Consider the following 15,437-nt stretch of genomic DNA (forward strand, 5'->3'; position numbering starts at 1 on the left):
TAATCACCCTAGACATCCACATCCTGCCCCCAGCCCCCATTAAGGTAACCACCGTAAAAAACTTCTCCAAAGCCAACTTCATGCTTCTTAAGACAGAAGTGGCAAACTTCACGACACCTATGCAGACAGAAAGTTGAAGTATGACTGCTGAATCTTACACCAGTGCACTGTACAAGCACATACACGTGTGTATGTACCGTGCCATCCCACATAGAACCAAGACCCTCTCCTCCAAAAAAAGGAAGCCAATCTGGTGGCCCCCTGACATAAACTCTACAACAAAAGGAACAAACTGTTGCAAAAAAGAGTAAAATCCCATGATTGGAAAAACTCCCTTCTCAGCCTCAGTAAGAAGCTGAGATCCCTCATAAAATTCTCCAAAGCTAGTTATGAAAATAAAATCACCACAGACTCTAAAGAAAACAACAAGGCATTTTATAGTCATGTCAAGAATCTCAATGGCAACACTCAGATCTGCTCTGAGTTACAGCACAATGGCACTAAATGTACAGAACCAACTGATATTGCCAACATCCTGGCAGATAGGTTCAGTGCTAATTTCACCCCCCTCTCACCCCCTAAAGGACCCATCTCAGTACTATAAGAATGCCAAGTCCCGGTAATCAGAGCTGCACAGGTAAAAACCACACTCGCCAAAGCCAAGAATACAGCATCCATGGGACCAGACAACATGCCGGGCTGTGTTCTACATGAACTACAAAACGAACTGGCACCCCACCTAAGTACCATGTTCAGTCATAGCCTCACTTCAGGCTTTGTGCCTATTGAATGCCACACAAGTACAGTTATCCCACTCCACAAGGGGGGATCCACCACGGACAACAGGAACTACCACCCCATTACCCTGACAAGCCTGATATGCAAGGCCATGGAACGTATCATCTTGGAACTTATAAACAAAGACATAGGTAATCTTCAAACTCTGGACCCCACCCAGTTTGGGTTCATGAAAGGTAGATCATGTCTCCTAAACCTGATTGACTTTTTTGAAGCAGTCACCAGAGCTGTGGACGAGGGTAAGGTGGTTCACACAGCCTATTTAGACCTCACCAAGGCCTTTGACACAATCCCGCACTCTGGAATCATAGATAAACTCACTAAACTGGGAATAAATCCCTAAGTCATGTAATGGGTTGCCAACTGGCTCACTGACAAAACCCACACAGTGAAAGTAGCCAACTCCAAATCTGACTCCAGACCAGTGACAAGTGGAATACCACAGGGTTCAGTCTTGGGTCCCCTGTTGTTTGGCATCTACTTCTCTGAAGTTCAGGCCAACACTGAGGTTCTATGGCTAACAAAATTCATAGACGACTGCAAACTGGGAGCCATTATTGAATCCCAAATGATGTGAACATTCTACAAAAGGGCCTCACTGAGACAGATGCCTGGTGTCAAAGCCATGGCCTCAACCTCAAAGCCAAAAAATGCATAGTCATCCCCTTTGGGAAAAAAATCTGTGCCTATGAACTACCACATAGGTGGTATTCCATTTAACACCGAAAGTGTGATAACAGACCTAGGGACACAAATGGACAGTAGTCTCTCCTTTGGTAACCACATCACCACAATAGTCAGGAAATCCTTCTACATGGCACACCTCATCACAAAAGGTTTCTCATCCAGAAAAAAGGAGGTCATTGCTCCTCTCTACTCATCCCTCATTAGACCTATTATAGAGTACAATATCACGTTTGGTATGTACCTAACAAGACATTTACAATAACTGGAAATGCCACAGAAATACCTCACAAAGAGGATCACTGGCCTCATACAGTTGCCCTATGCAGACCGTCTCAAAAAACTCCAGCTCTACTCCGTCACATATCGCCTACTCAGAGCAGCTCTCTGCCTAACATACAAGGCCATGTCAAACCCAGAGCTGTTGGACATGCTACACATAAAGAAATCCCAATCCCTCCAAGCCACATGCTCCAGGGACCTAAACCTTGTCACCACAATAAACAAAACATGCTGGAGGGATAGGTTCCCATCCCACCGACTTCCCATACTCTGGAACAGACTTCCCATTCATGTCAAGCAGAGCACCTCATTAGCCCTCTTTAAGAAAAATCTTGATGATTGGATGGGAAATAGGAAATTCACCCCGGAGATCACTTCTGTGGCTCTGCTGGACAGGGGCACAGGAAAATAATTGTTTGTGGGTGGTGAAAGCCAGGGAATATTTATGGCTAGGCTTATATAAGCCCTAGGGCCGATAGCCTAGTACCTACCTATGAACCTATGAACCTATGAAACATTCCATCAGGGGTTACAAAGGCTGTGTTTTTGTTTTCTTTAGCAGAAGGGATAAGTGGAGTCTGCTAGTAACCTTTACCACTTACAGTTCTAGCAAGTATGTGGTCTTTCCAGGGTTGTCTACCACCTCAACAATTATGAGCATGGAATGATAGCGATCACACTCTGAATTGCTGTTCAATTTGGTGAAGTCTACCAGGTTCATGAACAATGCAACTGGACTGCTGCAGTCACTTTGTTTCTCTTCTGTCACTCCAAACCTGAGCATCTTTTGAATTTCTTTTCTTGTTGTTTTTGTGACTTCAGTACTCTGTAAAGTCTTAGTCTAATTGTTAGTCCAGGTGTAGTGTCTGTCTTATGTTTTATTGATTTAAATCTCACAGGCACTTCTGAAAGCACAACTTTATTTATGGAGCTTCATTACCAAATTCCCTAAGTGCTCGAGTGAGTGAGTATCAGGTCTCTCAGCATCCGTGTGCACTCCAGTTTACATTTAAAGTTACTATCACCCTAAACCCTACATCCCAGATGGCTTTCCAAATATATTCAGCTGTATCTGGCTACCTCAACTTGCAAGGCACCAAATAGAATTAGCAATGTATCTAGATTTGATTCTAGGTCATCTTTTTGTAACTTGCTTCATTTTTTTTAAAAATACATGACTGTAATGGTGTGCACAGCCATATTATTAAAGGTAGTGAAATTCTAACCCAAGGATACAATATCCACAGTCTTGATAGGTCCCATAAGCATAGTGGTGGCATAGCCATTATGTACAGAGATAAACTTAAGCTAGAACACATAGAAAACAACCCCTCCCGATCTTACAAATTTAGAAATATTAGTCTCCCGCCTCCAGCTAAACTCTACTAAAAGCATTATCATTATTACAGTTTATAACCACCCCCCTCCCTATTGGTAATAGCACCTCCATAATCAAAAACCTTCTTTGTTGGGCTGCCTCCACATTTAACCAAGAAATAGCAATAATAGGATATTTCAGCTTGTATTGGTTCACCTGCTCCTCTTACAACCCAATCAACTTTATAAACCTCTACATTTTTTCTCAAATAATCCACTCCCCAATCAGAACTGACAAACATAGTAACAAGCATTCTATCCTGGATTAGACACTAACAAACAGATCCTCCCTAAGTCGCTACTCTCGCTGCCTCCCAGAGACTCTTAGTGACCATATGCTCACCTGTCTTCTTAGGCACAGAATATGCCCTCTCAAAAACATCATATATAAAAATATCCTCAACAAAAGAAATTTCTCCCCTGAAATCTTCAATTCCTTCCTACAACAATGTGACTGGATCCCTCTAATACATCTCCACTTAGATTCCACAGTCCAGTACTTCAGTAATACATTCCTCAATATCTTAAACAGTCTGGCAACCCTTAGGAAAATCTGAATAAAATCAAAACCGTTGCTATGGCTAACAAAAGGCAACAAACCACTCATGAAAGAGTGAGACAGAGTCTGGACACACTATCAGGAAACCAAAGGTCAGACTTCCCTTCTAGATTATTGACAATTAAGAAACTTAGCCAAAAAACAAATCAGAAATGACAAAAAAGTATACTGTACCACCATCCCACAAAAACATCTCAACAACCCTCAAAAATTTTGGGGAGCCATAAAATAACTCTTAGACCCAGGACACTGCTCAACCCTAACTCCTACCTCCTTAAACGCCACTGTAACCATAGCTGCCCAGTTTAACTTACACTTCATCAACTTCATGCGGGCCCTAGTAAAACTGACATCAATAGTCCACTAGTTGTTTCCACTAGTTCTACTTCTCATCTCAATTCTTTTTCAATTAAACCAATACAAATAATGCCATACAAAAAACTTCTATACAAACTAAAACCTGTATCACTTGCTGCCAACCTACTGCCTAATGAATTTCTTAGATCGGCAGCAGACACCATTTTGTATCCAAACTCTATACTAATCAACTGTTATATTTCTGAGCAGTATATCCCCATGCATTGGAAATCTCATATATCATCCCTTTGCATGAAGGAGGCTCCTAAACAGAGTTCTCAAACTATAGAACAATTACTATACTCCCCCCAGCCAAAATTCTTGAAAAATGTATATATTCACAACTCTTACCCTATCTGTTAAACAATAACCTTCTTTCCAATTCCCAGCATGATTTTAGACCAAAACACAGTGCCACAACTTCTCTAATAAGCTTTACAGACACCATCAACCAGCTCAGAAACAATGGCCAAACTCATATCATCCATATTCCTTGACATGCCTAAGGCTTTTGATAGGGTATCCCACCAAAAACTACTGAATGAACTAGCCTCCTTAAACCTCTCCCTACCAGCCCTCTCATGGTTTCACAGCTACTTGTCTAAATGCCAACAAGCAGTCAAGCAGTCAAGTGGCAAAATGAAATCTCAACCCTATTACCAGTCTCAGCTGGTGTGCCACAAGGCTCAGTTCTTGGGCCACTGCTCTTCACCATTTTCACCAACAAACTCTGTACCACCACCCACCCAGCCACCATTGTACAATACATGGACGACTCCTCCTACATCTTCTCAGCTCCTTCTCTTCCTTAGCTCCTAGAAAGACCCCAAAATCCTTTATAGACATAGAACAATATATCCCTGATAACTAACTTATACTCAACCCAAATAAAACCAAGTTAGTGCTCTTCTCAAATTTTTACCATCTACTCCTCTAATAATACCAAAATTGAACCTGTTGATCACACCAAATGTCTAGGCATCACAACCGACAACTCCCTAAAATTCAACAAACACTTAGCCCTATCCATAAAAAAGGTCCACATTAAACTTGGCTCACTGTATCGAGCCCATCCATTTCTTACTCACACTACCTGGTATCCTATAGCCAGGACACATCTTCTCTCTTCCCTTCCTTACGCCTCTCCCATATTCACAAATCTTAGAAAATTAGACCTAAACTAATTAAAAGCATGCTACAATAAAATCACCAGATTTGCTACAAACCACCCTTACAGATCACACCAATGCTCTGCTCTTCACCAAGTAAAATGGATTGAATTACCAAATCTTCTATCTGTTAACCAGCTTACTGTTACCCATACCATTATTCACCAACCAGGCAACTGCCCTGCACTCAAAACCTTAGTTCAACCTTACTCTAACTGTAGATCTCTGCATTCGTCTGACAAACCACTACTGAAAGTCACTAAAGCCAAGAATAGTTTTGGAGAGTCTCTGTTCTCCAACCAAATATCCAGGACCTGGAATTCCATTACCCAGCACACAATAAGTGCTGCTAACTCATCCAAATTTAAACTGCTCCTAACAAATAAGTGGCTGTGCTCCTGCACTACCCCAGGATGACCAGACGTTGATCTCTATAGCACCACACTCTTCCTTTTTTCCATCACTGTAATCCAATCATTTTATCTTTCTACTACTGTAATTTAATAAACAAGTATTATATAGATGGAACACTCTGCTCTGCATACTGTTTCCTTTGTGATTTCATACATGCCTGTTCAAATTGCCATTGTTTGTAACTGCATATCTTATTCTTTCATTGTGCATGTTAACATTTACTGGAACTTCATATATTTGACTTTTGTTGCTTTGTAACTAATACTACTGTAAGTGATTTTGTGTGTGTGTGTGTGTGTGTGTGTGTGTGTGTGTGTGTGTGTGTGTGTGTGTGTGTGTGTGTGTGTGTGTGTGTGTGTGTATACATATATATATATATATATATATATATATATATATATATATATATATATATATATATATATGTATATATATATATATATATATATATATATATATATATATATATATATATATATATATATATATATATATATATTTTATTGTATAATGAAGCTTTTCTTCCTGGCTTGTGCTGAAAACAGGCTCCTGGCCCAGTCAGATACTCTTGGTAAACAAATGTAAAAAAAAAATAAATAACTTAAGAAATATTTTCTTGGGGCCATGGCCAAGATGGCTAACTGGGTGCAGGAACTGGTGACAGCTCTGTGAAAATGTAATCAAAAAATTAAAATTTGAAGATACTTGCTAGCTAAATTTATTCACTGATAGTCAGATAAAAGATTTATAGCTTCAAGTTCTTCAAAAGCAATATTTTTTCTGTCAGAATTTCAAATGTTTAGTTAATAAACAAAAGACTTCAACATGAGTCACTCAAAAAAATGGTACTCAGGATTCTTGTGTGAAAAAGATATTATTCAATATTATACAATGACCCCCCATTAATATTCCAAAACGTGCACGCTGATTGATCAGCGTGCACATTGTAAATCAGAGTTATAGTAATGGAAAAAGGTCTGGTCGCCCAGACTTTTTCCATTAGTATAACTCTGTTTTTTACAGCAATGGAGAACGCAAGATCTCCGTTGCTTTTTACACACTGTCTCGCTATGTTAAATGAGTTTAACATAGCGAGACAGCTTTAAAAAAAGTAACGGAGATCTTCCTATCTCCATTGCTGTTTTTAAAGGTGTCTTGCTATGTTAAATTCTTTGTTGCTTTTTTTTAAAGCTGTCTCTCTATGTTAAACTCCTTTAACATAGTGAGACACTTTGTAAAAAGCAACGGAGATCTTGCTTTCTCTGTTGCTTTTTTCAAAACTGTCTCGCTATGTTAAATGGGTTTAACATAGCGAGACAGCTTTAAAAAAAGCAACAGAGATTCTCCGTTGCTTTTTTTAAAGCTGTCTCACTATGTTAAACTCCTTTAACATAGCAAGACAGTTTGTAAAAAGCAATGGAAACCTTGCTTTCTCCGTTGCTTTTGCCCACAGCTCTGATGTACTGCGTAAGCATACACATGCCCAGTACATCAGAACTGCCGCAGGATACCAGACAGCTGCAGAAGGGCAGCAAGGAGGCATTATACAATGCCATTATTTAAGAAAAGTAATTATTTTTTTTCCTTAAATAATGTCATTGTATAATAGCAATAACCCACGCCTGGGTGTGGGTAATGCTGGATTTACCCACGGTTGCCTTTGTTTGGCCACTCGGGCTTCTCCCTCGTGACCAAACCACACCAACCGTGGGTAAATCCAGCATTGCCCACACCCAGGCGTGGGTTATTGCTATATTATCTAGTATACAGGATATATTACTTAAAACAGATTCTGGAATGAAAACTAGAATGTTTCAAACAAGAGACCAGAAACAGGATGGAACATTTTAAAGTTATTATGAAACAACAAGGGGCACAGATCACCAGTACGGAAGACACTTTGAACAATCATAAAAGCAGGATAAGTCAAGGTGAGTCTCACACTGGATTTATTTTAAAACAAATTAATTGGATCATAGAAAAACTCAGTGATTTAGAAAATAGACTGTGACTTAGTAATATTAAAATTTATAGTATATCCAAAAAGTATGAGGGAGACAATATAAAAATCATCTTAACAGCCTGGAAACATAAAACATTACAACTACCTAAAACTTTATTTTTTGGAATTGAAAGAACACATTGATCCCTGACAGCACCTTCTAAGAAGGAAAACTCACCACCACACTCAATTATAGTTGTGTATATCTAGCTTAGAAAAAGATAAAATATTAAAAGCAGCATGGTCCAGCCCACCTATTAAAATAGGTGAACATGTAGTCAAATTTGACAATGATTATTCCAGTAAAGTAATGAGTAAAAGAAAATCCTGTTTACCACTGGTCAAGAAACTTCAAAAGAACAATATTAAAGCCACTGTAGTGTTTCCTGCAAAGATCAAATTATTCCTTTCTGAAGAAACCAAAATAATTAACACGCTGGTGTAGGCATCCACTTTTATTAACAGCAATAAAATCCTTAATACTGAAGAAATGGAGTGGGACAACATTTGTCTGAATAGACAGAGTGAGCTGAGTTCTTGGAAACTGCTTCTAAAATGAAAAAGCCTAAAAACAATGACTCATATTCACTGATTGATGGACTATTATTTTCTGAAACAATAGATTTGCCTTTTAAGTAGGAGTTTTGTACTGGACTTTAAGCCTCAAAACATATGTAAGTATGTATTTATATTTTAAGCTAAAACATGTTTTTATGATGAGGAATATAAAGGGTTAGTTTAATGTTTTACTATATACACAGTGAAAGACTTAATATATTTAATTTAACTAAACCTATACGTGTGTTTCTGAATGTTAAATACTTTTAAAAAATGTCATATTATAAGCAATAAAACTGATACCCTTAAAGCTATATAAGTTAAGAAGTTTATTTTATTTATTCAGCATCACTTAGTATGTGCATTGCTGAGTGAATGTCAGATCTAAGCAATGTGTTAATTTGAAGTGTTAAAGTGCTGGTGATTTTTTTTTCTTGTTCCTGTGTAACACGTTCTTTTCACAGGTCATTTATGAAACAACAGATGCACTGAGAAAGCTTGAGAACAAAAACATGTTCTATGTCAGCAGAATGCTGTAATTTTCCCACCTTGAGCTGTGTTGAAGAAAATCTAGGTCAAAGTTCATCAATGATGTCTGTGAATGAAGAAATTAACTTTCTAATTTTTTCTTTTCTCACATATGTATGTGAGAAATCTCAAAATAACACATCTTTTCTTAGCTGTGAAGAATTGGTAAGAAAAAGGTATAACAAGTAATGTTATAACATATAATGTACATAATATATTGTAATTTTGTAACATAATTTTGCTAACATTTTACGTTAGCTTATACTGCAGTGTTATCAACTTTAACTGCACATATTAACTGCACATATTAATTGAAGGAAAAAAGTTAGATGTTTGTTACTGATTATAGCAACTTAAAAGTACTAGGAAAAGTAAGAAACTTACAGAGAAAATAGCAGCTGCTGTGTGCTGTGAGTTGTAATTTTCACATGATGCCAGATTCTGATTCAACGTGTGAAGCTTAGATCAGAACAGCTGTTCCCAATGGCCAGACACATGTATTTAAATTAAATAAGCAACAATTGTTTTTTATATAGTCAATATTGTTTGTAATATTAGAATTAATAACAGTAAACATCTTATGAATATGCATATACACAAGGAATACAACATCTGCTATGTAAGATTAATAACAGAGCAGTATCAGTAAATTAAGCAATAGGTACATATACTATAATTATTTAATAGAGAACTGATGATTAAATAGCTCTTTGATGGGATATTTTAGAAATACAAGATATATAGAATAAGGTAGAATACTAGTGGAAAAATGAGACAAAAATATATTTAAATAGCAAACGCTTTTAAGAAATATGTCTATTGCATATTAAGAAATATGTCTATTGCATATACCTGCATATGACTGAAATGTGAATGTGCAAGATCTCATTTACTTTACATAGAAAATCATATAAAATATTTCAGCATAATATGAATATTTCAGCATAATATGAAAGCTGAAACTTAAAGCTTGGTCATGTGAACTTTGATGTTCACATCTCCAATGAAATCTTGTGGTTCATTAACATGGGAACCACAAGCCTCAACAAAGTTCTCATAACTCTCTGGAGTTTCGAACTCTTCAAGAGTGTTATTTTCTCCTCCAGTTCACAGACCTCAGAAAACAGGGTTCCAGTCTTGTTGTCCAGCTGTGCGATGGTTCCACAAACAAGCTTAGCATCCAATAAACTCTTGATAGTAACATTGTACAGCTTCATCTGTCTTTTATCATACTCCAAAAATATCCTGCTAAACTCCTGGAATCAATTCATATTAGCTTTTTTCCACCACATCTTTAAGTCTAGTTAGTCATTGCCAAATAGGAACAAAGTTTCACTGCTGTCCACAAACCCTGAGGAACAATGCCATGCAAATAATATTGTTACAACATCACAGAATTGGTAAAAATTTTTCACTTCCTTCTCCATCTTATGCTTCAGATCCAACAAAAAGTCACTCACTGCCTGTTGTCTATCATTATCTCCCATTATTTCAAGCAATCTTCCCATTCCCATCTCAAAGGCCAGATTTAGCCTCTGCTCACACTCAAACATGTATGATTTCCATATTTCTTGTAATACAACCAGGCAAAGAAAATACAACCATGTCAAGCAGAGTGCCTCTCTGGCCCTCTTCAAAAGGAACCTTGATGATTGGATGGGAGACAGGAAATTCACCCCGGGGATCATGTCAGTTACCCTGCTAGACAGGGGTCCAGGGAAGTAAATAGTGTGGGAAGAAATAGCCAGGGAATTGTTATGGCTAGGCTTGTATAGGCCCTAGGGCCGATAGCCTAGTACCAACCTATGAACCTATGAACCAAAAACAGAGAATGAGAATAAGAAAAACATCAAAGAGCTTGTACAAACAGTCCTTCAATCACACAAAAAAGCACAATATCATCCTCTATGCATTAATACTCAGATTACCAAATTTTCCACATGACCTCATAATATTACATACATTTGTTAACCTCTGTAAATTTTGTTTAAATACAAAGAACTAGTGCTTTGGCACACTGCCTTCCAAGGTTTTAAAATACATACAGATTCTCCTGTTTATAAAGGAGTAAAAGATAACACAAAGCCAATGGGACAGCACTGCAATTAATCAATCAACATCAATTACTTCCTTAAAGCTACAATTCTAGAAAACTCTTAAACCAAATACTTCATTAATAATTAATTATTAAGACCTTCAAGAGTAAGAGTATTATAAAAGAAAATGTGCCATGCCTCTTTTCTCAGAATCATCTCATATATTAAGAAATAAATCTCGATTTTTCTGATAATAGGTAATAAAAAAGGTGGTAATTCACTATTCCCATTATGTTACTCTAAAAGATGGACTGCAACAGGATTAACTCTAGATGCATTTTTAGTATTGCTAATATATTTCTGAATATGTTTACGTACAGGTCTCATGGTGTGACCTATGTAATTTTTAGCCCAACAGATAATACACTTGCCTTTGGTGAAGAAGGCTCTGCATTCTTTTCCCACACCAGGTACTTAAATTAACTTTCTAATATTGATTCAGTAATACAGCATAATGGGGGTGCTGCACAATTAGGCATGAGTGTAGCCAGGCATATTTATTAGAAGGACATCTAAGACCATATACTAGAGCACTTTGATAACAATGTTTATTCCTAGATGGTTTAAACTCAAGCCAATTCATAATGAAGTTATCATTTTTGTCAAAGTGCTTACAAACAGAACAACCCTTACGTTCAGCAGATGAGCTCTTATCGAGGGAAAAAGTCCAGTCCACATCTGTCCAGATACTGATAGAATGCTAAGTCCCCCAGTATGCAATGTGTGGGTCTCAGGCCATTCTGTTGGTTCTGTCAAGTATTACGTTTGTGTTATAGCTGTCAGCTTTTGTGTGGAGGCATACTTTATACAGAAAAAAAACAGTGAACTGCTGAAAAAAATGTACAGCAAAATCTGGAAGATATTTTTTTTTATTTTCCCTCTGTATCGGCAAGTTGGCTAAATGGTGACAAAGAATTTTTCTTACACCCACAGAATAAGAAAGTTTATCATCCAGATTTTGTTGTGCATAGAATCGTGCATGCAGTCATTTGGATGGCATAGCATGCTGTTACTAAAGCAAGTATACACATCAGCAGCAAAGATGATGGGATTACACAAAATCCCCATTGGCGGTCTGAATGATGGCTGTGCAATGATCAGTCATCTCCTTTGCAAAAGGTGAAAGGAATTCACATGGTCAGCAGGAAAGGGAGAAAAAAGGATATTAAAAAAATGTGGTATATATGTTATGATTTTCTGTTATTTGCTGAAATGATGAATATATGCATGCATGTGTGTGTGTGTGTGTGTGTGTGTGTGTGTGTGTGTGTGTGTGTGTGTGTGTGTGTGTGTGTGTGTGTGTGTGTGTGTGTATTTGAGGGGCTATCAAAATATAGCCATTAATTTGTATGCCTTGCTGTGGTGTGCAAACTTGTATTTTGAAGAAGAATGTATGCACATTTTACATGGAATTATGTCTGCCTACTAACTACAGCCAGTTATATTTCAAATATTTCACAATGTACTGACTTTAGGAGAGTTAAATGGATGTCCAGAAATTTATTTTCAGCAGTCTATTGAAATTTACTGATTGCAGGAGTCGATTCATTCATAATTTTGTTGTTGTTCATTGTACCATTAATGCTTTAAAAAAATAAACTTAATGAATCAGCTTTGAGTTCATCTCCAAACTGAGTCTTTCATTCTTTGTGAAAGGCTTCTGAAGGCAGCTGAAAGACAGTGACAGATTTCTGTCTTGTAAATTTTACCTCTTTTCATGCAAAAAAGGCAGCTGTTCATTTAACTTTCCTAATGTTTGCTTTATATTAACTTTTCAAATAAGTCCCTGTACTAGTACATTTTCGTCATGGTCAGGTTGTTGAACATTGTATTTCCTACCTCCACTTCAGTAAACTAATATATAATGAACAGGAGATTCTATAACATAGTCATCTGTACAAATAAATACTACAAATGCAACTTGTTGAGGCTAGGTGAGAAATGGTGTATTTTCCTTTCACAAATAACCCAAGTAGGGTTTGTTGAGTTTTCAGTGTTGTTTTTATGCCACAACCAGGTCAATGTTCTTTGCGTTTTTTATCTTTATTTTTACCATGTCAGTTAGGTCTAGGAATTGAACTGTTTTCCTAACTAAAATGTACTGGATGGTTAAGCATGGTTTGGTCAGTTTGTAGAATAGCTGTCTATACCATCTATGATGTAAACTGCAAGCCTCAGAAGACAGCGTTGTGGGAGTGGAAATTCACAAGTGAGAATAATAACACTGTCATACATTTCCCTGTAAAGAACCTTAAATATGTGGTAGTACACTCGCCTTTGGTGCAGAAGGCTGTGGGTTCTATTCCCACACCTGGTAGATCAATTGCTGACACTGCAGTGCAGCATAATTGGGGTGCTGCACCCAAAGTGCAGTAATTTGCATAAGACATTAAGCCAAGATCCCATCTACTTCACTTTCCCCTAGTAGTATAACTACAACCTTGAGTCTCCCCTGAAAAGAGGCCACTATCTTAGAGGGACTAACCTAGTCAACAAAGGATAAATAAAATAAAATATTTTTTTATGAAACAAAGAGCATCACTGCTCAGAAGACTTTCATCGGTGTAAGAACAAAATGGCAAAGTGATGTATTTTCATCGTTTTGACTGAAAAAGTAATATTTATTGATTTACATCTACAGCTCAATTTTTCATGCAGAGTTGCATACTGAATAGTTATATATCTGCCTTATTGCCCTCTGCATGAATGTTTCTTTTTCATAATGACACTTTAATGTGTAGCATATTAATTTAATAAACATGCTTTGATGAAGTCTCTGCCTACTGAACATTTTAATTATTTAAGGAAGTGCAGAGTTAAAGCAAAATTGCCTATAATATGGTATACTTTGCTAGTCTTGATTGCAATAGAGGGCATTTGAATGTAAATAAAAGTAATTTTCAGAGCTAGGCGTAATTTGTGTATGTATTAGTGAAGACATTTTCTTGTGTGATTGCAGTATGAATAAGTTGCCATATAAACAGTATGTGTTTCATTCTGTAATGCCATTCTGACTGTCCTGCTTCATTACCCAGAAATGAACCCACACATTTGAACCAACACATCAGCATATACATTGGTTAATTAAACCAACAGAAGCAGATGGATGAATGAATCATACTTCCTTATTACAGTGCAATGTGCTTTCCAGTAAGTCTCAAGTGGGCACTTTTTATCACTGGATGTGGGGTGCACAGTAGTTGAAGATTACTGTTATTACAGAGCACCGTAACTCATTGATTATACTTGTAATAAGGCTGCACAGTTAGAGTGCTCATATTTTTGCTTTTCAGGTAATGGAATCATTCATGATTATACCCTGTGTTACCTTTATTCTTTGTTTCAGGGACGGAAGCCTGGCTACTTCTCGTTTCTGGATCCATTTTCCCCTGGTGTCTGGCTCTTCATGCTGTTGGCCTACCTTGCTGTTAGCTGTGTCCTCTTCCTAGTAGCCAGGTATGGTGTGGCTTATTTGTTTTTATTTATTTATTCATTGCTTTATTGAGTTATTGATTCATTCATTCATTCATTCACCTACTTGCAAAGATGTTTAATTGGCTAAAAAAATAGCCTCCATGTACAACCAAGAGGTGTTCACTGAGATATATGGAGAGCATATCAAAATACATTCTGTAATAACAGGCTGAATGAGTCGTGCATAATGGATTATTTCCAGAAGCATCTGCTTAAATAGCATATGAAAATGAAAGTAGCCTCGATAACCTGCTCAACATCTGTACTTGTAGTGCTTGTGAAATTTCTTTTTGTAATTTTCTGTTCTTATGCTTATAACTGCCATTTACACACAGGTCATTTATGGAAAGCTTCTTTAGACCACCCCATCATCTCAGTTAATAAATCATTAAGTAGCATAATAAGTAAAGTATTTGATTAGCATTGCTGGGACAAATAGTATACAAAAAGCAAATAAATAATAAATGCGAATACAGTATGCAAGCCCAATCTGATGAAAATTTCAGAAATAGTTCTGTTGTAACAAATATACTTTGCATCTTCTGAGATGCTATGTTTAAAACATAAGGCATGTTTAGTGGACAGACTTATGAAATCAGACCTATATGTGTATGACAAAAACAAGGTATAATTATATACAGTACTAATATACTATATAAAGCACACATACAGCTAGGGCACTTAGGTCACTGGTTTAAGAGAAGAGCAGCTAATGCAGACATGAGCACACCATGATTTAGGAAATGGTACCAGCAAAGAGTATCAGACTGAAAACAGAACAGCTATTGCCAGTAGAAGAAAGCTCAAGCTCTGCACACCCAGATAATGAAACAAGACCAAAGGGAGGCAACTGGAGCAGAACTCACAGATCTAAAAGGTACTTATTGAAAGTTCACTAGAGTCCATTTAAAAAAAGTGACACAAAATTGTCAGCAAAAAAGAAGATGTAAAGGCAGCAAAGCAGGAATGAGATGAATACATGTTAGATTTTCCTGTGCATTGTGACCTGTATATACCACTTATTCAGAAGACAGAGTGTGCTGGAACAGCACAGTGACACAGCTGTCTCTCCTCTTAGAAAGAAAAGGAAGGTGCTGCATACAGAGAGCAGAAAGGAATGTTAGATTAATGAGGAAAAA

At 37.1% G+C, this 15,437-nt stretch overlaps 1 protein-coding gene across 1 annotated transcript in view; it reads left to right on the forward strand.

Annotated features, from left to right (window-relative positions):
- The window catches only part of GRIK4 (glutamate ionotropic receptor kainate type subunit 4), a 5,029,336-nt gene that overhangs the window by 4,698,888 nt on the left and 315,011 nt on the right, over positions 1–15,437 (forward strand). The window contains exon 17 of the mRNA XM_044081017.1: positions 14,171–14,280. Coding sequence (XP_043936952.1) covers positions 14,171–14,280 — 110 coding nt within the window. The remainder of the gene's footprint in view (positions 1–14,170; positions 14,281–15,437) is intronic.

This window comes from Protopterus annectens, chromosome 8.part0 (assembly GCF_019279795.1).
Source record: "Protopterus annectens isolate FY-2018-M chromosome 8.part0, PAN1.0, whole genome shotgun sequence".
Classification (NCBI taxonomy): domain Eukaryota; kingdom Metazoa; phylum Chordata; order Ceratodontiformes; family Protopteridae; genus Protopterus; species Protopterus annectens.